General features: G+C 41.2%; 1 protein-coding gene across 1 annotated transcript in view; it reads left to right on the top strand.

Annotated features, from left to right (window-relative positions):
• CNTNAP5 (contactin associated protein family member 5) overlaps positions 1-24163 on the top strand; it is an 828648-nt gene that overhangs the window by 443806 nt on the left and 360679 nt on the right. Inside the window, exons 9-10 of the mRNA XM_045066473.1 lie at positions 4108-4257; positions 7090-7261. Coding sequence (XP_044922408.1) covers positions 4108-4257; positions 7090-7261 — 322 coding nt within the window. The remainder of the gene's footprint in view (positions 1-4107; positions 4258-7089; positions 7262-24163) is intronic.

Genomic DNA, 24163 nt, shown 5'->3' with positions numbered 1-24163 from the left:
TGGCAAATATTATTTGACATCACTTACAGGTCAGAAAATTTGTATTTGTCATTATCCAATGATTTTTCAAGAAATCAAATTCCATATTTTAAGTCTGATCTCCTAAACCATATGAATTCTTAGAACTCCAAAGTCATCCTAATTACATCATTTTACCTCCAGGCGCTTTTCCCCATCAGATATTCCTGGACTCAAAGCTACTGCTTTCCCAGTCTCTCCACTGAAAACTTCTATTCGTTCAGAACTTTTGGTCTCAGGGAGGTTTTCGGAGGAAAGCAACCTGATAAAATTGCTTTTCCCTAATTTCTGAATAATTACTCGGACTTAAACCTGTACTTTTAAAAAGAGAATTCTTAGAAACTAAACCTTGAAGAACCTCCAGAGCTGTTATTTTGTTATATATATATAACATATATAGACATATTTATATGTAATATATATATATATATATATATATATATATATATATAACATGTATAACATATAAACAGAATGAAGTAGGAAGGAGGACCCAGGCAGAAAGCAGATTTTTAGAAGGAAATATATCACTTTGCTTGCCTTGGAATCTGTTCCCAGCTTCAGCACCTCTAAAACAAGCCTTGTTTTTCCCAGCTTTTTTTCTTCCTCTTCCGAAACCTCAAATGGTTAACTTGTTAACCAGGCTGCACAATGGGCTCTCTGGGGATCTCTGAAACTTCCAAGGCCTGGGGCCACCCTGAAGCCTGCCTTAATTAACCTGGTGTGGGGCCCTGGGACCTGTCTTTTCAGAAGCTCCCCAGGTGCTCCCTTTGTGTGGTCAGCACCAGCACCGGGAACGACTGACCTAATAATTTTCTTCAGAAGAGTGAAGATTTCACATAGGCTCTCCCTGCAGGCATTCAGGACCATGGAGGAAAAGATCCAAAAGATCAAACCAAAAGGAATTGCAGACCAGAGAAAAGAAAAAATGAAAGAAAGAAAAGAAAAAAAGGAAAAAGAAAACAAACAACCAAGCAAACTCTTATTAATAACAATGTGAAAGAGAGCGACATGGGTGTGATGGGGGAAGGGGAGGGGACCCAGAGTCAGAACACAAAAGCCAGCGTTCTGGCCTGGCCACTCACAGGGCTCAGACTTCTTCCTTTAGGCCACATTCATTTGTAAAAGGAGCAGAGGATGTATATCTGATTACTGGGGCTGTCCCCATGGCCTCTGTTTCCTTCTTCCTTACTGAAGCTCTGATGCTTAGCAGAGCGCTGGGCTCTTAGGGGTTATTTTTTTACATCCTCTAAGTTGGATTAGTTAAGGACTCCTTTTCACCTCCAACAATCTATAGTTTGTCTGCAGATGCAGTATCCTATATTATGCAAATGTATTTCAATCAGTATGCAAATAAGAGTAAAAGGAAGTAAAGACCTACAGCTGGTTATGCCCCCCAAATGCCCCTGCCAGAAGTCAAACGTTCATCACCAGGAAACACCTGATGGAGCCTCTACCTCATTAGCAGAGTCCCTGTGGTTAGGACCCAAACACTGGCTTTTGGGAGGAAGTAAGACTGACAGGTGGAGCAGCCCTTGGGTTCACCCCAAGCAGATGTTCAAGGCTGCAGCATTGACTGCTAGGGAGCTGGCTGGAAATGCAGGAGGGTCTCTTACATCTGGCCTATTGTGAGCAGATGGGACACAGCTGCCTTGGTGCATCACAGCTGGGCCCCCAGCCTGGTGCTGTGCTTCTCCCTGGGCATCTTCTCCAACCATCTGAGGGCTCAGGGGCACAAGCTCTTTAGTAGCTATTGTGAGAAACCCTGCAGACCTTGGCTCTGATTTTTAGTGCTTCCTTCCCAGCTGGTTTCTTAGGGACTGCTCCACTAGGCTCTACCAAATCTGATCTCTTTTACCTCTAGGAATGGCTCTTAATCCATCCCTTGCTCTCAATTTGCATTGCTGCTTCTTTGGCTGAGACTCCCATCATTCTGCGTCCTGGGACCAGTGCATGCAATAGGCCCTATCAGTTCTGCTTCCAGCCTTGATTCCTCCCAGCTGTCCTCTGCCATGGGGTCTTTACATATGTATCTCCAGCCATGTTTTTCCCATGCTAAGGACCCCTCGTGGACTCCCACTGTTCTAAAGCAGTGATTTTCACTCCTGGCTATACATTAGAATCACCCAGGAAGCTTTTAAAAAAATTCAAATGCCTGGGGTCCCATCTCCAAGGGTTCTGATGGAATTAGCTTGACTAAAGCATTCTCCAGAATCATTTATTCAAGGAAACTGTGGAAAGCCATTCCTTGTTTGGCATTGCAGGCCCCTAGGTGATTGGATCCATCCTCAGTTACCTTCCTATTGCCCTCTCCTGCTTCTCATTCCAGACCTGTGCTTTTTTGTAGTTTTTCTGTCTCCTGAACTCTTGTTCTATGAGTAGAGAGCTCTTGTGCATTTTTCAGAAACTCCTTGAACCATTTCTGCTTTGAAGCATTTTTAGGATCCTCACATGCCATTACTTAGGTTTTCTTTCTTCTCTTCTCCCATATTACTGCACCAACCAAAATGGCAAGTATTGTTCTTTGCTTGCTTCTCTGTTTATCTCACTACCCTGAACTCAAAGGACAGTGTTCTAACCCTTGTTGCTTACATCTGTTCCATTTAATGAGGGATTATAGGCACCATGTGATGTCTTCATACTTCCAGATGGAAGGGACCACTTCGCAGTTGCTGTTCTGTCCATTTGTTTTAGGTAACATTGTTTATTTACAATGTGGCATGAACTGTCCTACATGCACCACTGTATTAACTACTGTATAATTCTCACAATGGCTAGTAAGTACAATCATTTCCTCACTTTGCAGGGAAGAAAACTGAAGCAATAGGAGTAGAAACGCCGCTCAACACACAGCAGGGCACAACAGATGTCTATTGAGTGAAAACATGTGAGGCAATGTGATTTTTTCACAGACACATCTTTGTGACAGGGTTGGTGATTAAGACTTAGTTTCCTTCAGCACGCACCTGACATGAATAGTCTTAATAGATGATATACTTTGTAAAAGGAAATAGTCCCTATCTTTACGACTAATTCCCAAATCAGTTGTCTCAGTCAAATAGTCCATCAGGGTAGTATGCACCAAAGACATCAGGGGTGTGAGAACAAGGGAGGACTAACTTGTAATAAACACCTACTATGAGGTGCCTGGGTGGCTCAGTCTGTTAAGAAACCACTCTTGAGTTGGGCTCGGTCATGATCTTGGGGTTGTGGGATCAGAATCTTGCATCGGGCTCTGTGCTGTGAGCAGTTTGCTTCAGATTCTTTCTCCCTCCCCCTCTGTCCCTCTATGCTCTCTTAAAAAAAAAAAACAAATAAATAAATAAACAAAATCTTAACAACAACAACAAAACCCACCTACTATGCCTGCAACTGTCCTAGAAACTTCCCTGTCTGATCTCAATTGATCCTTTTATAATGACACAAAGTGGGAATTATGATCTTTTCAGATGATAAAGCCAGAGTTCAGGGAAGGCAGGTAACTCAGCCAGTGTCACCTAGTTGAGGAAAAACGTTGGGAATGAACTGATCTGTTACTTCTCTCAGATGGGAGGTTGCCTCTGCCTGGAACAAGAATTTAGTATTCTTCATCTATTTTTGCCTTTAAAAACAGTTTATTTTTTCCTAAAAAAAAAAAAAAAAAAAAAAAAGCCAAATAAGGTACTTTTGGAAAACTGTGAGAAAACTGAAGCCACCTATAACCCCACCACCCAGAGATGAAATCACCATGGACATTTGGAATTTTTTTTTCCTTTCAACATTTTACTCTGCATTTATACAGCAAGAGGTCTGTTCACATGGCCCTGCCTTTTATTGTAGTGTACAGAAAAATTTGTGTTTTCCCTTTTGTTCTGAAACCAAATGTATCAGATGCGGTTCAGCCACTTTAGAAATAATAGAATTAGAGCAGTAAACAGAGGAAGAAAGTTGAAGTGTGTGGAAACGTGGGGTTTGTGGTTTAAGTACAGGGACACAAGGGGTGCCTGCTGAGACACACAGGGAGCACAGCAGGGGAGGAGCATGAGCCCCCTTGCTCCAGACCGCCCTACTCAATCAGCCCCATGTGGACCTTTCCTGTTTCTTTTGCAGGAAGCAACTTGAACGATGGCTTGTGGCATTCTGTTAGCATCAACGCCAGAAGGGACCGCATCACTCTCTCTCTGGATAATGATGCAGCATCCCCAGCCCAGGACACCACCCGTGTGCAGATTTATTCTGGAAATAGCTACTACTTTGGAGGTAAATTCCACAGGTTTTGAAAGTAAAAGAGGGAGGGAGAATGCAGTGAACAATTATTTCGCCCTGATTATTATTATTATTCTTGGTTTTTTTGCCAATTAGACCATTCACACATGTATACACACACACACACACACACACACACACACACACGGGTACCCACTCCCAAGCATGAAATAATGAGAAGCAAACTCTCTGACAGCTGTGCAAATATAAACTATCTAGGTCAGGACAGAGGAAGAAAAAAGAAAAAAAAAACTTTAGCTATAAGAGCTGGTGTTATATAACATGTCCAAAGGAGATTTCTGTAGCTATGCCAAGCTCTGTGATCACATTGGTAAGGAGAAAGTCAGCTGAAAACTTGGAGAATATGTACCAACAGTCAGCAATACGTGCAAAAGGAAAAATCCAGGCAGAAAGGCAAAACCAGCAAGTTCAGCTGTCTAGGCTATTCCTCTACCGCTTTACACTCTGAATCCCCTATCTGTTCCTTCCTTCCTGACATCCCTAGAGGCCATGTCCATGAAGTGGGGCTCTACATATGGGAAAGGTCTAGAAGGCCCATGAACCTGTAGCTTCACATGGAGCTGACGGTACAGATCCAGCTCTTTCTATTGCAAGGTGAATCCTAGGGACCTTCCCAATGAAACACAGGGCAAACTGGAAAGGATGAAAAATATATAAATAGGAATTTACTGCATTTTTATGGGTGCGTGTGCATCTGTATTTAGTTTTTTTTAAGGCATTTCTTTCATGAAAAATATTAGTATCTAATTTCCTAGTCATCTGTTTGCATTAGACAGTCACTGAGAGTAATCTCAATCTCTGTCTGACCTTGAGTGAGACACTGATGGCCCCTGAACTTCTTTATCCAGGACATGGGGAAGCAGAGCCAAATTACTGGAAGACTGCAGTAAGGGCAGGGTATACGTGTATAGCACAGTTCTCCCAACACGGCAAGGAATGGACAAAATGGCTTTGACTTTTGCAGATATGGGCATGGACTGGACCAGTTATCAGGTTGCTAATTCTTTTTCTGTTAGGAAACTGAAGGGAATTATTATGTAAAGTTATAAAGTACAGTCTCTCAAATAGAATTTACAAATCACTTCTCTCATGTGATGACACGTGGTTAAGCCTTGAAATACAAATGGGCATTGCATAAATGTAACATATGCATCTGGACATCCTGGAAGAAATGAAGCGTAGAGCAATACTTTTGTGGTTTGATTTTAAGACCCCATGAAGGGCCTCTGTCCTCCATTCTAAATCTTCTCCATGTATGCAAGGACAATGGATTCCTCCAAGAAGAGAGAACTTCCATTCGCTATACATGGTTTATGGGTCTTACCTCATTTAATTCGTGGGGTAACTTTGTGAGGTAAGCAATTTTAGCCCCATTTCACAGATAATAGGACTGCGGTTTGTTGAAATGAAATCATTTGTGCAAATATTAGAACTCACCCCTAAGTCCGTGGTGTCCACAAACCACTAGTTTGGGACAGCAAGAAGATGCTAGCGAATGTAGCATAAAGGCTACCAAAGAAGGGCTCTTGGGGGCCCCAAAGATACATTTTACAGACTGCATCATTTTTGCATCACATTCAATGTTTCCCCAACAAAGAGAGAGAAGCATTCTTGTACTTATTTCTGGGGAAAACAGTGTTCAATAATGATGGCATCTGAAATGTCTCAAAGGGAAAATGTGTGCCTTCCCCAAGTTTAGAGGGCACTGGGTTTAGAAGGGGAAGGTTTATCTGTGATAAACAGTATTTAAACAGTATTTAAAGAAGCACCCCACATGTAGATTGTAAACTTAAGGAAGGTGAAAAATGAGTTTGAGTAATAATAGTCAGCTTACATAAATTCTCTCTACAGCTTCAATTAGAACTTGTAGCATCTCTCTTCACTTTATAGTGTGCCTGTAAGCTGTTAGCCAGCTGCTGGGCTTCTGCCCAACAGTGACTGTCTATTAGAAATGGCTGAAATAATTCCCAATTATTTATGGGTTATTGCCATGTTTTCAAGCTTGCATTCCCATATGCTCTGAACCTATTAAAACCATCAGGATGGAGTTTATAAAGAGCACAAGCACTCGTATACCTACGTTACTCTGTACCTGTCTTAATGAGAAGCAGATATGCCCTAGTTGCTAGCTATGTTAAATCAGTGTAATAGATTTTTTTTTAAGAACACTCTTTAAAAAGGTACAGTGTTAACCTTTCATGTGTGCTATTACAGCCCTATAACTATGTGCGTTTAAACCCCTGGTTCCTTTGGCTCTGGGATTTGCTTTGCACAAGTCTTCAAAATTCCAGTTACGTTCCTATGTGTACCTTTCTCAGGAACTAAGCCTGTTAATGCTAACAATTAACCAGACAATTACTCTGCCACCATCTTTACCCAAAGCGTAATTTCTTTTGAAAGTGTAATTCAGAATTGAATTGTGCATTTAGAGCGTGTTTTGAGATAGAACCAACATTCCCAAGAAGTGATAATGTGTTGCCTCCTTGGGGTGAGTGAAGTATACCATGCAACAGAATGGTGGGTAGCTTACTGATAGGCAAAAAGAAATAAGAATGAGATAAATGTTAAAGTAGTGGTATTCCCTTTAACATATTTTGTTTTCTGTTCTGTACAGCGATTGAGTATGCCCCATTTTGTACCAATTCCTTCTCTGAGAATGCTAGGATTTACAACAAAAATGCGTGCACTGCTGTGAATGAAAAAGCCCCCAAATAATTAGACCTCCAGGTCCTCCATCAATAGGTCGCCAAAGCAATGACTGATCATTTCAGTATTCTTCTTCATTTTTTTTTCTCTGTCCCACAGGGTGCCCCGACAATCTCACCGATTCCCAATGTTTAAATCCCATTAAGGCTTTCCAAGGCTGCATGAGGCTCATCTTTATTGATAACCAGCCCAAGGACCTCATTTCAGTTCAGCAAGGTTCCCTGGGGAATTTTAGTGATTTACACATTGATCTGTGTAGCATCAAAGACAGGTAATTATGGTCTCTTCTCTGTTCTCCCGCCCCCTTCCCATTCTCACTGTTCTAAATATGAGTTTCTTTAAGCAAAATTCTAATCCACTGACATTAGCCACATTAGACATAATTGAGTTGCCTAATGGAAAATATTTCTGAAAGGATTTCAGGCCCAGAGAAAAATGGTTTAAATTAGTTGAGTCTCTCTTCCTGTTGACTTGCAGTAAATGGGATATGCAAATTAAATCAAAATACAAATTTGTGACAGGATTAAAATTTTATGCATAAACAACATTTGATTAGTTTGAAGTTATGAGTAAAGCCTAAAGGAGGGAGGGATTACTTTTCTCTTAAACCATTTTTATTCTCTATTGCAGTGAGCGTCCCTTCTAATGAGGGCAGGTGAGCATCAGGCCCTCAGGGTCTAGACCAGAGGTTCAGATGGTGCCAGGGGTGATTCCTGGGGTGGTTGACCTTTGCTGTTGCTACCCCTAACCCACTGCTTCTTTGGCCCAGAAGAGAGTAGGCAGCAGAGAGAGAGAATCCACACTTATACTCTGCAACCCACAAATCTAGCAGAAGCTTGGTTTCTCTCTTTATTTTTTTCTGGGCTCTGACTCCTCTTATATTTAAAGTTTCTAGGTTCAAAGACCTGCTGCAGGAAGTTAAAGATTTTGAATTTTCAACCAGGTTTATCATGCTCTCCATGTTTTATCTCTAGTACTTACTTCTTTCATTCTCACAATTTTGCTCATTCCTGTCAAAATAGCACTTATTAAATGGGTGAATAATATGTGTCTAGTGCTTGCCTATGAGGTGGTGATACAGGGTTCTCTGCTCATGTCTCATTGGGGAATAAATTAGCTATTAGGCACCCATGAAGTGCACCCTTATTTGTGGGACATATGGCAACTGCAACTCAGTCTGACCTTGTGAAGAATGAGGTCAAAAAGGATTTTAGGAAGTGGTGCTGAGCTGGATCTTAAGGAACCAGTAAGACTTGGCTGAGGAATGGAGAAGAGGTGCTGGGATAAGATAGGTTCTCTGGACGCAGTGTCAGAAATGACAGAGAAGTAGGAGAAATCATGGCTGGCAAGTATTTCATCAATTCAACGTGCCGATTTTTCATTTTAAAATCTCTAATGCTGGATTGCATTTTATAACTGATGGTGTATCATCGTTCAATCAGCATTTCTTTCTTAGTGGCATATAAAATAATGGTATGTCTTACAATGAAGAGTGACTTAGAGTCAACAAAATATAGGTTGGTAGGGGTGTAAGGTGGTCATGGTAGTGGAGTATGTAGTGTGAATGTGGTTAGAGATGGGGGCCAGTCGCCACTATGAAGAAATTTGTGTGCCTGTGGGATGTGGCCTCATGTGCTAGGTGAGAATCAAAAAGGAAGGTATGAAACTTGCTTCCTATAAAGAGTACTCAGGAAAAAGTAAGAAGGATGGATTGGAAGAGAACCAGCCCATGCTGGGAAGGTAACTGCCTCTGTCTAGGGGAGCAATGATGAGAAGTAGCAGGTGCCTCTTCTGAGCAGCACAGAAATCAGCTCTGCAGGTTATAGTCTCCGCTGATGCTCGGAATGACCAATATAATTTGATGGAGCTTTATGTACACGTTTCTCTGTTAATACCACGACACATGGGATCCTCAGCAAATCACACAGACTTCCTGGCTCTTCTGCTTCATTTTTTTTTCTTTTTTTCTATTTGACCAGCTGGAAAAGTGGGTAATAAAATGTGTGCTTCATTAGAATATGCTAGCTTAGAGATCTCAGAATAAAAGATACTACACAGAATGGTTGCCACCCCTATAGTCTTTATTAACAACGAGGGGAAGCGTCCAACTTCATCAGCCAGCAGAGCCTTTTGCAAAGTGGAGTTCAATAGAGGGAACATTTATCAATAGGGATCTCTTATGATACCTTAATTTCTAATCAAGGATGCTCTCATTATTTTCGATTACATGAAAGTCATTGCCATCTATACTGCATCATTACTTTTGTGTAATTGTGGTCTGTATAATTGTATTACATACAATTGTGTTTTGGTTAATTGTATAATAAGGGATTGTGTTTAGTTTAGTGAGTAAATGGTACGTTTGTCTTGATTTACCAGACAGTGCCTCTAACAGAAGGGGATACTGTGGTAAAAGGCTTTGCTTGATTGTTTCTTGAACTTATATTTAACATTTGTTGCAGAGGATAAGAGTTAAAAAACAGGTGGGTTCTAAGTTGTGTGTTTTATTTTTAATGTGTTAGTTAATTGAACTTGATTTAAGAGCAAATGCAAAGTCTTTGTTTAGACAGAGTTTGCCACTTGGAGGGATAGGGTGGGGTGGAAGAGGTTGGGGTGGAGAAGCCTGGTTCTGTGCGTGAGTATGTTTTCTCTTGGCTGTGTTTTTTCTTAACTGCGCTACATTCAGAAAAGTCCAAGGAGAATAGCATTTTATCTGACCTAAGAGTCTCTTCTCTCCCAGACTCAATTTTCTGCCCCTTCATCTTTGCCTGTAGAAACCCAGGCCTCCTTCTGGCCTCTCTATGGTTGCCTGCCCAGCCCTCCATCTCCCTCAGAGTGAGCCGACCTGGCTGGCCAGAGGGAGTCTGCCTTCTCAGTGTCCTTTGAGGCTCTCAGTGTCAGTCACTGTGGGAAAACCAAGGTAGCATTTATAGAAGAGACACAAACATTCCAAAATTGCAAGAGCTTCCTCTAATGGGGGTCCCTTACGCCATTTGCCTTTGAGGGGGTGCCTCTGTTGCCCAGCCTGAGCAAATTCACAAACCAGCCATGAGACAATGCTGGTAACAGCTGGGAGAATCCCTTCTCAGGGATTAAGGAATCTAAACTAACAATTTGTATTTCAATCATGGGCCAATTATCAAGCCTTCTGATCTCAGGGAAGAAAGGAAGTGGAGTAAGTGGCCTGCACCCCAGTCTGGCAGCAAAGAGGGTTGGCTTTAGGACGCACCATCTGTACAACTGCCCAATACCTGACAGTCCAACAATGAGTTAGGAGAAGGAGAAAGGGCAGCTTTTTAGGAATCACATTTGGGACAAGACAGCATTCCTAGCAGACCCCATGCACTTTCAATAGTCTTTCTAAGCTTCTAAAATATGATGTCCATCTACTATCCATCCTCTGTGAACTGAATCTTCAACCTCACATTTTCCACACCCTAGACCCCTGTACTTATCTCTTGCAACCCTCTTGGCAAAACATGATATTCTAAACTACATAGAGTGAAGTCACCCTTAATAAATGCTTCATTCCATGAATGGCTTTATCATACCCTCAGGTACTCAACCTCATAGATAGGGATTGAGGGAATGAGTGAGGCAGTCTTATGTATATACTTGGGTAGTGTAAGACGTGGTACGAGCTGCCGAAGCCCTGGTGATACAACGCCATCAGTGTCCCCATTTTTTACACAGGGTAAACTAAGACCTGGAGACATATGCCACTTTTTCCATGGCCACAGGATTGAACTTGTGGCTCAGAGTTAAACACTACCAGGTTTGCTCCCTTGTACTTCTACGCAGCAGGCACTGACCTGGAAATGGCAGTCATTGTGTGTCTGTGGCTTTTACACAAGCAACGCCATCTTCTGCCAACCATATAAAAGTTTTTCAGGGATAATCAATATATTCATTCTTTGAAAACACCGGGTGCCTAATGAGATTTTGTTTAGAAGGGGGACATTCAAAGTGGCATGTGGTGCCAGGTGCGTGGTTTCTGAGTGAAGTAAATCCTGGTGATCCAGGTTAGGAAGTGCCTCTCCCTAGGATTTTTGTGGCAATATCTACCAAGTCACTTTGGAGGAGCCATGCCAGTCCTGCTGAGTTCAAAATCCAGGGCAGGAGAAGCAAATAACCAAATGTTGTCTACAGATTTGATTGGAAGACTGGATCCAAGGTGTGAAGCCAAACTTGGAGGAGCAAATAGGGAAACTGTCTGAGGTGAGGGCAGGTGGAAGTCACACCTAGGCGGATTCATTAATCTCTGGGCAGGTGGCAGCAAATTTGAGAGGTGATAGAATGTGTTTAATTCCCAGTGTACTACTTACCAGCTTGAGATACAATACATATTATTTAACCTTTTTGTTTCTGTGTCTTCTTTTGTAGAACCAAGATCATAAAACTTACATTCACAGTGAGAGTTAAATGAGACAGTGTGAGAAATCAGGTTCATAGCTGTATGTCTAGTAAACAGTAGCTACTCAGTAAATGTTCTCCAGGTCAATTTCCATAATCAAAGATTTGCTAGCTCTCTAGATTCCAGCTTTCTAGCTCTCTAGAAAGGAGAAGGCTCAGGTCTCTTTTTGAAGTTCCTCAAGCCCAACATGGCCACGTAATCCCCATAGTTTCTGGGATGGATCCCCATATATACACCTCATACATGTCCTCAAGTCAGTCTGTTCAGTTACTTGGACTTTGCACTTTGATTTCAACAGAGATGCTCTCTGGGCTACCAAGAGACATTCATTAGGAAGGTGTCCATCAATTTGGGTTCCAAGGTTGCAGTCTGTGGATTCTCCTAAAGCATTGCTTCTCAGGGCCTGGATAGGAAAAGGAAAGCATGTGATCGATATACCAAGGGCACAGAATTTAAGACAGTCCTCATTTCCTGGTTCATGTACCTGTGGACCCTGAATTTACATAAACCTGGAAGTGAGTGCTTCATTAAGTTTTGCAGGCAAATTCCAGCATGTTTACATCAGAATGATGGGAGGGATACTTAAAAACCAAATTACTGGGCCCTATCCCTAGAGTTTCTGATTTTACTATGGTGGGCCAGAGGATATTCATTTCTAACAAATTCCAGGGCGCTGGTGGGCTGGTCCTGGGACAGACTTTGAGTACTACTCCCTTAAAACCTCCGACCCTGAAGGTCAAGGTATTGTATAGATTCTGAACAAAAGTGGTGTAGGTGTGGGGAAGAGGGATGGCTCTTGCCCCCACTGGACACCCAAGCAGTTGTCCTTCTGATCAGAATCTCATCAGGTCTCTGAAAATTTCCAGCAGCTCTGTCTCAATGTCCATCTCCAAAGGGGTGCTGAAATCAGTCCCTGGGACACTATTGGTGGGTGGGCACAATTAAATTCCATCTGCCTCCAGATTATCCTGGTTCTTGTCACTCAGCTTCTCCCCTCTTTACCTTTACAAACAAATTTTTTGGGAATGTAAATGAAAATAGTTGGAACTTCAGTAGTGCCTGAGCAAAGGGATATTTTGATGTGGAGGGAGTATGGGTCTTAGAATGCCTGCAGCTGCCAACGAACATCTTTGTCTTTGTGTTATCTGGGGGACAGTTGACTTGTTGGCCTGCTGGAAGTTACAGCTCCAATCTTTCTCCCTCTCCCTAAGCCTCACACCCTGTGGGTGGTGGTGGTGCCATTCTACTGAGAGTGACTCCACCCTCCAAAGCATATTGCTCCACACCTTTATAAAGACTGATAGAGACTGATTCATCTGGTCTTCTGGTGCCTGGCAAAGGGTCTCCATGGTTGTGGGTCGCATTTCCTGCCCCCCTTCCTCACAGAGTGATGGTATTGAGGAACCGTCCTCAAAGATCATCTGGCTCTGGTTTTGCATAGAAGGTAATGGAAGTCTAAGCAGAGGGTGACAAAGCCAGCATGGAAGTTGGGTCTTTGCTATTGTATCCTACGGAGACTTTTTTGCTTTGACCCTTTTAAAACAAAACGATTTGTTTGTTCCAGTGAGAAAATCACATATGAAACTCTGCTTTAAAATGTCTTGCACCAGATAAGTTATGAAATATGGCTTCTCACTCCCTAACCACTTCCTTTTCCCCCAACATACATTCATTTAAGAAAAGCATCTGCTAAACTCTCCGGTCAAGATTCTTACCTTCTTGGTTCAGAGTTTGGAGTGTTGTAAACACTGAGGGTGGAGAAGCATTATTTTGGATGACCTCCCATAAACAGACTTATGCTAAAAACCCACTCTGTGTGTAGGAGTCTGTTAAAAACAGTAGGATATATAAAAAGATTACATTTCATGGTAATGCATATGTTTTAGTTCTTCTCTAAAATTGAAAGCCTTTTCATTGGGTGCCAGAAAAGCCATTGTAAGGCCAATGCCCACACAATGTGAGCTTCTAACTCTAAAGTGAGAAATGCTACAATATGGTGTTCTCCTTTAAATCATGGGATGGAGCCAACATCAAAACAAGAGCACTTCTGGTGTTTTTATTTATCATTGTAAGTTGATTTCATGGAGGAAAAGAAAGGTTATAGTTTATATAATAGATACTGAGTAAACATTCTCTAAGTATTTCATTTAATTCTTTCTGCAGTCCTGCAGTCCACAAGAGTGCTTCTCAAAGTGCGGCTCCCAGACCTGCACCTGGCAACCTGTTAGATGGACATATTCTCATGTCCCAGTTCATACCTTCTGTATCAGAAACTGGGGGAAGGGGAGCAACCTGAGTTTTAAAAGCAGCCCCCCATCACCACCCAGAGATTCTGATGCAAATTCAGATTTGAGAATAATGGGGTTGCTCTATTATTATTATTTTAGGGATAAAACCACCCCTGCTTAGGAAAGTTCAGTAAGCTGCCTAAGGTCACATTTTTCGTATTTGGTGGAGCCAGAACTCAAATCCAGATTTTGGTGATTCTTCAATCCATAGAGAGGTAGAGGGCCTATTGCTGAAAGGCCAGAGAAAGAGGTGAGATGTGCTCAGTCATTCAGATCAAGTCAAGGGAATATCACTGAGGAAATAAGACTTCAAGAGCTTGATGGGTGGGCTGGGCTTAGGGAGGTCAGGCAAGGCTGTTTCAGGTGGGGTGGAGTGCATGATGCTGGGACTGAGAAAGGGTGAGGTGCTGGGTGTTTGTTTGCTTGTGTGGGAAAAGCTGCACTGGCATCACTGGATAAAAGAGAATTTAAAGTCAAAGCCATAGGGAATTTGCAGCAAATAAAACACATTAAAATCTGAATAACAGACTATGTTAATAGTTAATCCTAAAAAATGTTTACTGCGTACCAAGACATTTTTACGTGTGTGAGTTTGTGTGTATGTGTGTGTGTTATCCTCACAATAACCCTATGATGTGGGTAATATTATTAACTTTGTTGTACAGGATGAAATTGAGACAGAGTGACACTAAGTAACTTGTCCAGGGTCACACAGGGAATACATGGCAGAGCCTGGCTACAAACCGATGAGTCTCATTGAAGAGGTTTGGCCTCTCCTTGCACTTAACCACTTCTAACTTTGTAGTTAGGAGGCATCCTATATTCTTCATCAGGATTGCAAAGTAGACAATGATGTGCTTTCATCTTGTGTCCTAGTCATGAAGCTGGTTTATTTCTGCAGGAATAGATGGACTACCAAAGGTATCTGAAGTGTTATACCCTAGCAGCTAATTGCCACAACCTTGTGACAAGCACACGGATGCTCAAAGAGCTTAAAGTCTCCACCTTGATATCTTTGGCCTGGTTAGGGAAGGGAGGAGCCTCAGAACTTACTCGGAATGATTGCCTTGAGGAGGCAGATTTTGAGTGGATCTGTTTTAAGCACCTTTCATCTAGAAAATACTGATTTACTCAACCACTTATTAAATGAGGGTTATTCTCCCTATCACCTATGTTATAATTCTTTGAAAGTCAGGGGAAAGAAGGACATTGGAGAAATATGGAACTTGGCTTTGATTTGAATAAGTCGCTGTGAACGAGTACATCTGTGTTCTGTTACCAAACTCATCTCTCTCGCCCCTTGTTTTTACAAGAAAAGCAGATCACTGTCTTGATGAAATGGTACTTCTCTACTTGTGCATGAAGAAGGGCACCAGGGCACCTTTGATTCATGGAAAACACAGAGTGCCAACAAAGCCAAAGGTGGCACTTCTTTCTGTCCTATCAGAAGGTGGTGAGACTGGCTGTTCCCTCACCAACCAGTAATCTGAAATATTGATGCAGGAAACAAAGCCAGAACCATGAGCTGGGTGAATGGTCACAGGTGCTTCCGAAGAGGAAGGATTCATTCTGAGAGCTATAGTTATGAAGTTAAGGTGAGGTACACACCTTCAGAGAGCAGTAAGATAATGTCTTTCCAAATTGGGAGGTGCTTGGAGCATCTCTCCTGAGACATACTGGCTAAGAAATTCAGATGTTTTAGATGACACAGAAACCAAGGCAAACTTTTGATCTGGATCAAAACATGGGGGGAAAAAAAAAGGCTATTTTAGATTCTCAAGTGACTTCTGGCAGGCAGTGCTTATATTTAACTGTGCAGAAAGCATTTCTAAATTAATAAGTAGAAAGAGATTTTTCTTTCTGCTCCCTTCACACAATCATTACATCACTATGCCTCACCCAACACTCTGATAAAGGCCTTCCATCTGTTTGCCCCGTTCTCCAAAGAGCGCGCCTTTCTAAGTGGCCCGTGTCATATTCGGGTTTTTCCTCATTTACATTAATGTCCACTCATGGGGTCACTGAGTCAGAGCCCTTGTTACCTTTAACATTATTTTTCCCTAGTCCAAAAGCATGCATCAGTGGCTCATCGTAAGCACTGTTTATGGGCACAGTTGGAAGAGAAAAGGAGGTTAACATGTTTTTAGTTGGGGAAAAAGCAGATGTGACCTGTGATAAAATGTGCCCACCTGTTTCTGCTGCAAAATCTACATTTAGAATCAGTTCTCTGTTATTTTTATCTTGCATTAAGATATCTCACAGGAAGTCCCCAGAACTGGAATCTGGCCTCCTGGGTTTTACTGTGACCTGACTTCTGAAGGCTGGGTTTGGCCCCACTGCTGCCTGCATAATGTGTACGTTTGCCGTGATGATATGCCATTGCTGTAACCATCACAAAAGGGGAAGTTGGCTTTCCTGAGCAGCGGATGAGGAAAACCCACCTTTGCGTAAATTCAAGAATTTACCTTACTGCAGAATCTGACTCAGGCTTTCCACGGGGTGAAACCCCTGCTGTTTACACTGAACCTGACTTTGGACTCAACAAGTCACTGAGCCTTTTCCTATCTCAGCTTCCTCTGTGGTCAAACAGGGACAATAGATGCACTTTATCTCTCGAGGGTGTTAAATGAGAGCAACATGATCTTACTGCCTTCCTCTTGGATTGTGGTGAGGACTGACTGTGAGAAGGAAGATAAAAGTTCTTAAAGTTAAAAACAAGAGAAACAGAAATGGATGGGTCTGTATGTATCTCAGCAGGCCAGATTTTAGAAAACCCATATACGAGCAAAAAAAGATGACACTTTCCTGAATAATTTACCTACATCCATAGCCTATTTTATTTTTTGGACAGCAATTAATGTTTTCACTTGCTTCAAGTTAGAGATTTGAAGTCTTCCCTCCAGGTTTAGCTTCATCTTCAACAGACTACTTTAATGTGACTTACTAGGGTCTTTCTCTCCTAACATTGGGATATACTGTGGACCAAGCCAGAGATTATCTCAACACCTGGAAAATGCAAAGGGAAGTGTTACACACCTAAAACAGATAGTTATGCAAGAGAATATGAACATATCAAACTTTATAGTCTCTGCACTTATGTAATACTTCATGTGTCCAGAGTATGATTAACTTTAGTATAACAAAAAATGTCATTATCATCTTGCTACCTGCTTTTATCCAAATTGAAAAACATGATTTTCACTATAATAATTTGATAAGGGACTATCTCTGCCCTCAATGTTAAAATAATCCCAGATGGTGTTTAGCAGCTCAAGGTTTATAAATTTGAACAGAAAATTTTGTTGAGAATTACAGAACCTCCCACTCTGAAATGAGATCGGATGCACAAGTTTCAGAATTTGCAGGTGCACAAATGTGCATAGGCATTTACACACACAGTACACAAAGTATGACACTATCCAGAAAGTCCTGGTGTACTTCTTGTTCCTGCTCCTTGAGAGACTGTCCATATTCTGCTAATCTTCCTGTGGGACCCACACATTCATTCAGCAAGTCTTTTCAGAGAGTTTACTATGTGCCAAGCACTTTTTCCCCCCTGGAGATCCAAGGCTGTGCATGTCACATAGTTGCTGGTGTTTCCCCTGCTGCAGTCTTCCTGGGATCCTTGGATCAGGAGTCTGTTTGTTACTATTGTGAATCATTCATACACTCTTCATTCATCCATCCATCCATCCATTCATTCATTCATTCATTTATATCTTATATTTAGAACCTCTCTGCTGGACCAGGGCCTGGGTAGGAGCTGAGATTTTACTTACTTGCTGAACAGAGTAGATTACACCTGACTTCAGAAAGCTCCATGGAGAGACACAGATTGACCAAATAGTCTTGGACATAATCATACATGCTCCCAAATAGGAGGATCGGTATGAAGTGAATACACAGAGTGCGAGGAGAGACTGAGAGGAAAGCTGGTTTTTAAGGGGGTGCAGACCCTGTGTCAGGAAAGGAAGTGGGTGACATTGTTCTCAGACTCTGCGAACAGAACCAGTCTGGATCAATGACTTTTCTCAGAGATTTGCCCTTTCCAATCCTTCTTACAAACCTCTGGCTAGTGATTCTGATCTCAGTGTCCTCGCTGTGTGTCTTCTGCTGAAATCAGTGTTTGCTGTGGGGACTAGGTTATGAGTACTGGAAAGTTCTGCTTCCCTTAGTGGGAAGAAACTTCCTATCTGGGTTTTTAACTGAAAACAAATTTCCTAAATTTTCCCCAAATATGAGTGTGCTGGGAATTCCTCTGTGTGCTAGGCATAGTAACATCCCCTTAATTCATCCTGATCCCACATAGACTGTCCTGGCTGCCATGGCTAAAGGGTTTACTTTTACCTTCTAGTAGCACATTTCTAATATCATATAGGCTGCACCTACACTTAGCAAAATGGAAAAAAAAAAAAAAGACAAAAGTCCATGTCTTCCCATCCAAAATAAACACCCGTATAAAGGTGGGAATGATATTTTAGCTGGCACTTTGGTAAAGCCCAAGAATTTGAAAGTGACAGGAGGCATATGCATTTTAAAGGTCATTCCAATTACCATGCTTACTCATGCTAAGCTGCAACTCTGGGGTTCTTGCGAGAAGATCCACACATGGGAGTGGGAGGGGGATGAGAACATGTGGTTGGCAGCACTTGAGCAAATAGTAAGGGTGGTAGTACAAATTACTATTGTTTCTAGTGATATTAAATAATTCTTCAACATCTGAGACATTTGAGAAGAAGAGGGGAGGCAAGCATTGATAAAGAAGAGAGTGAATCCTCACAGTTCTAAAAAATGTTGATGCCATGATGTCTTTTCCTGGAATCCACATTTTGCATGGTCGTGTGGGGACCCATGAGAAGAGGCTGCAGATGAGCTCCTGACTGCATTAAATTTGCCATTTGCAGCCACTTCATTCTTTACCTCATAGAGAATTCATAACACAACTTTTCTTGATAAAATTATCCTAAATGTAGAGCCACTTTTGAGATAGGGAAATAAAATAGCAGAGAACTATTCTCTTAGTGGCAATTTGCCTCATATACCTCTCTCCTGCTACCTGAAATATGTATTTTATTACAAGTCTAGTTGTGGCGAAATTCAGATTCTGTGCCTACATGTCACATGCCCTCTGGCACTGGATGGAGTGAGGCATTAAACACAAACATCCAGGGGCGCCTGGGTGACTCAGTGGGTTAAGCCGCTGCCTTTGGCTCAGGTCATGATCCCAGGGTCCTGGGATTGAGTCCCACATCGGACTCTCTGCTCAGCAGGGAGCCTGCTTCTCTCTCTACCTGCCTCTCTACCTACTTGTGATCTCTCTCTGTCAAGTAAATAAATAAAATATTTAAAAAAAAAAAAACACAAACATCCACATCCCCCTGCTTGCCTTTTGAGGTCTCCTTTGACCTCTCCTCCCTTTTCCTTCCTATACCCCTTACCTCCTATATTAATGCATCATTCTATCTATATGCATTTACTGAGCATCTCCTGTGTTCCAGAATACATATAACTCTGCCTGCAGGACACTTAAGAGCAAGAAAGCCAGACAAAATAGCAGACATTGTGCACAGGGACACTGGTGGCACTGAGGGGCATGAAAAACTTCATGTAGCTTTACATCTGAGCTACATTTTGAATGGCAAGCAGAAGTGAAAATAGCAGTGGAGGGGCACTCCCAAAGTGGACATACTCCCGGCCCCAGAGCAGTTGGTCTCATTCCAGCCCCCCAGCACTTGGCTGGAATTTCCTCCCAACAGTTTTTTCCCCCAAATTTGCCCATCTCTCAAAGACTCCTTTGAATCCCACCTACCCTGTAGAGTTTCCCTGACTATGACTGATGCTCACAAAGACCTTCCCTTAGGTGACTGTCTCTAGCACCTTCTTTTCTCTTTCATTTAGCCCCCAGTCATGACTGATACCTGTTTTATACCTTGCCTTCTGTGGGAAAGTCCGTGATATCTACTTCTGCCTTCTGTTATGAGCACATGCTTTGCAGTTATTGTTGGATAAACTGAACCTTCCCAGAAGCTGCTGTCAGTAGCTGGGGATGAACTGCACGTGTAACAGACAGAACTCAACACTTGGAGTTGGATGGAGTACCTTCCCAAGAGACAGAATGAAGTCGATCATCTTTAATATCTTTGCACGTCTCAAACTCTGGAGACAGTTGTCCAAGATTTGGGAATTAAGGCCCTTCACCTCTTTCTCATATTGAAAACTTCCCCATGTGGTTCGCACCAAGTATTGCTCTATTTGAATAGCTAAAGTGCCTAATAAAAGCAGCTGGTGCCAGCTGTCATCGTTCACGTGGTGTTAAGTGCTCCTTCTGTAAGCACTAGCAAGCAAGAGTATTTTTGTTTAGCAAGGCCATCATAAAATTAGACAAGCAAACCAGAGCAATGTGTTTGAGCAATGTAGCCTATAAATATTACAGTGGAAGGAAGCACATGAGCACATTATCCTTAATACAATCTTATGCTTTAAGGAAAAATGAGAGGGGGGGAGTTGCAGCTCTGCAAGAAAAGGGGAGTCTGAATAGAAGCCAGCTCTAGAGAAACATACAGAATGTCTGTGGTGACTGTCAAAGGATGTCACCAGTCTCCTAGTAATAGGATCTGGGAAATGTACCCCCTAGACTCAGTGAGCTCTAAATAGCCTTCTGGAGACTGAGTTGGGAAGGCTTGTGAAATTGTCATTGTTTACCTATTAGAAGTGGGATAAAAAAAAAAATGAGGGGGTGCCAGTGTGTCTGTAACTCTGTCAGCTGTTTATCTGCAAGTGAAGTCATTGAAGATGAGTAAAGTTTCCCCAGGAGCCCAGAGAGCACCACCAGAATCATATACAATCCATACTCTGTCACATCTTTATTTTTTCTCTTTCTTTTTCTGAAATGCCTGGCAGAGACTTAAACAACATTGTTATTATTCATTGGGCTATGTCAAATTCTCTAGTGTTTTCCAACATAGAAAGCTACTTCCAACTTTTGCCAAATGCCATCTAAATCTTCTTTGTAAAAAAAGTATATATATATACACATATATACATATATTTCCATATATATAGACACAAATATATGGAAGATATGTATATTTTTCCTTCTCCTATGAAGTTTTTCTCCTACTTGTTTCTGTACTATACCTGGAATCATCTAAATTTAGTAGAATTCAACCACAGGATGGGTGCCATGCTAGGCTTTATCCTCTACCAATTGTCTTGTTGAAATCTATATTAAATGTTTAAACCATTCTCATTTTATAAAGGAGAGAACTGAGGTTTATAGGTGTTAAACGAGATTATTTAGTTATCAAGTATTAGAAGTTAATGGGCTCCCAAGCAACTTGGAAATAAAAGGAATAGTATTGGCCTTTCAGAATTAAGCCAAACATCTCATATAGGTCTTAATGGGTTAACTTGAAGATACACAGCATCTATTCCAGGCTGAATTATAACCAAATTAATGGCATCAAATGCGTCCCCTGAATTCCCATATTCCTGATGTCAGAGTGAAGGACCATCATGGATCTGACTGCCTAGGAATGGATAAAACCTATGGGGATGTAACATAAATGTTTGTTTCAATGAATTGAATACTAATTGGACTGGACATCTACACCCCGATAGAACATTGTGCAGTGATGGAAATGATCTCTTTTGTGTTGTCTACACCTAATCCTTAGCAGCTACTGAGATCTTGAAGTGTGGATGTTATGATGGAGAGAGATAATTTTTAACTTAATTTAATTTTAATAAATTTAGATCTAGATAAGCATGGGTGACTAATGTCTACCGTATTGGATGATACAAGACTAGACTCTCTGCTTGTGTCAGTTCCCATGGAACTACATTTTTTTTGTGCTAACTTAGCAACCTAGGACTGCACCTGGAGTAAATCTAAAGATTAGGTGTGGGCCTCAGAATCAAGACCTGGTGAGTGAATGTAATGCCAACCACAGCAGCCCAGGTTGTGTATGACCATGGTATACCTTTCTATACCTTTCCCCAGAGACATTTATATCAGAAGAGAAAAGCTTATCACTCTTTGCTTTAATTTCTTCCAAGATCCTGGACAAACAAGTGCTTAACTGTTACTAGTTCAAAATGCCAAAAACTTTATATTACGTAAGATATAACTGTACCATGTAAAGTATTCTTTTACTCTGTTGACAGGTTCAAAGTTACCTTCTAAATAAGGATATACTTTGAGGAAATATGAACTTATTATTTAGTTATATATCATCAATAAAGGATTAGTTTTTTTTAAAGAGAGTCTTCACTTTTATTAATTTTTTCTTCATCTCAAGTATCATAGAACATGCTAGAGTTAGTTATTGACAGATCTCTAAAACTCACCTGCCTGAATCCAAACAATTCAGAGTAAGAAGTAGACCGAGGGCCTACAAAAGCTGTGTGAGTTCACTCACAAATGTGGGTTTGGATCAGTCAGTCTGTCAGAGAGTACTGGCATTAAATTAGAAATCCTGAAAACATCATTATTCTGGTTTTAAGTTTAACTGACTGACCTAATAGTTTTGCAACCCATGAAGCTTACTGACCTATAGGAAGGGGACATATTGGATAATCCGGTGGATATATCAGGCCTTTTATCAGTTATACTTTTTGATGTAAATCCACAAATTGGAATTCTAGTCCACACCAGTGTCTTGTTAAGTTTGTTTGCATGAGTCACAGTTCTGGAGACTAATGGTCCTGGTAATCTGGGAAGATTGGATTTCAGAGTTTGCAAGTTGAGACCAATCCTTGGATGGGATGCTTTCCAAGGTAAAGGCCATCTAATGGGTCTCTGTTGGCAAATAGTTGGCTTCAACTGAGTATTTGTACCAGCACAAATGGACTCAACTCAAGATTCATACCAGACTGCAGATGCTAACCGAGCACAATTCCTAGTGCTATCAATGGATTAAAAGCAATATTGGGGTACCTGGGTGGCTCAGTTGGTTAAGCATTTGCCTTTAGCTCAGGAGATGATCCTGGAGTCTTGAAATCCAGCAGGGGGTGCCCTGCTCAGCACAGAGTCTACCCCCTCTGCCCCTCACCTGGGGGCATGTGCTCTCTCTCTCTCTCAAATAAATAAAATGTTTTAAAAAAAAATTTTTTTAAATAATCTTAAGATTTGACCCCAACCACATTGGAACATAGCTTCAAATTTTAGAATGCATAAAAATCACTTGAAGTACTCTTTTTAAAATGCAGATTTTTGGACTCCACAATCCCAGAGATTCTGATTAAGTTTAAAGGAGATGGAGACATGGAATCTGTATTTTATCAAACACCTCAGGAAGTCTGCTGTTCAGTCATTCAGAAATACTGTGTCAGCAGATTAAACAAAGAAATTTCCCTATTTTGCTCATCATAATACAGTCGCATCCAAATTTTCTCTACACAGTGGGGGACAACACTCCTAGTTCTGCCTGATGTTAATGGTATTCTCTGAATAACGATTGCTTTGTTCAAATAAGTTTGAGAAATGCTGGAGTAAGTAAAATTAAATGGGTTTCTTTACTGCAGGATTTCTCAATATGTCATCTGGTGTGTGTGTGTGTGTGTGTGTAAATGTGCACCTTGCATTTACAGGCTATGCAAGAGAGGGATAATTAGAAAAATTTCACAACTTCACAAATATATTTGACCACAAAACCCTTCTTTCCACAGACTACTCACCCACATAATAAACTTTTGGAAATGTGAGTACATCAGAGTAAACACCAGGAGGTGGTCAGTACTGGAGACACTGTGGCTTCAAAAGCTAACATTAAAGAGAACCAGAAGGTCATAAGCAGATGTTAGCCTTCCTTTTTCCTTTTTCTCAATAAAGCAAATTTTTTATATTAAGGAAAAAATTCCTTCTAATTTTGATGCCTTGAACTGCTGCTTTTGATTTGTATACTCCCAGATTTAAACCCTGCCTTTTACACTTCTGTAATCTTAAATAAGCTGCTTAATATGTGATCCTCACTTTTCTAGAGATAGTGATAATTTCCTCACAGGATTGTTTTATGTATTAGCTGGAATAATTACTGTGATAGCCCAGCACTAAGTCTAGCACACCAAGTGTACCATTTAATAAATGTTAGAAAGGTTAACATTCTTTCAGATATATACATATTTGGGGAAAATTAAGGCAGAGAAGGAAAGAAATAAATATGATTCTTTTCCTAAACCCTAGAGCTTGCAGATAGGCTGCAGTATTTGTACCCACCATGATAATGGCTTCAGAGATTCCCAAGGATTCCAAGATAGAATTTAGACTCAAAGGTAAAAGACTGCAGCGGATGACTAGTGGTATCTGCTGAAGAAGTACGAGGGAGAGAAAGCAACTTTTTCTCAGCCATCCAGGGAATATTAAGCACAGAAATGCCAGGTGGCCCTTGGTCATCTAAGAACTGTCTGTCAGCATGCCATTCAGTTCCAACTAAATAAAAATACAATTGGTGAACAGTTATGGTCTGAACTT

The sequence above is a fragment of the Mustela putorius genome, unplaced genomic scaffold (genome assembly GCF_011764305.1).
Source record: "Mustela putorius furo isolate JIRA1106 unplaced genomic scaffold, ASM1176430v1.1 tig00003867_pilon_pilon_pilon, whole genome shotgun sequence".
NCBI classification, from domain to species: Eukaryota; Metazoa; Chordata; class Mammalia; order Carnivora; family Mustelidae; genus Mustela; species Mustela putorius.
The sequence above is the reverse complement of the archived record's forward strand: the minus strand, read 5'-3'. Positions and strand labels throughout refer to the sequence as shown.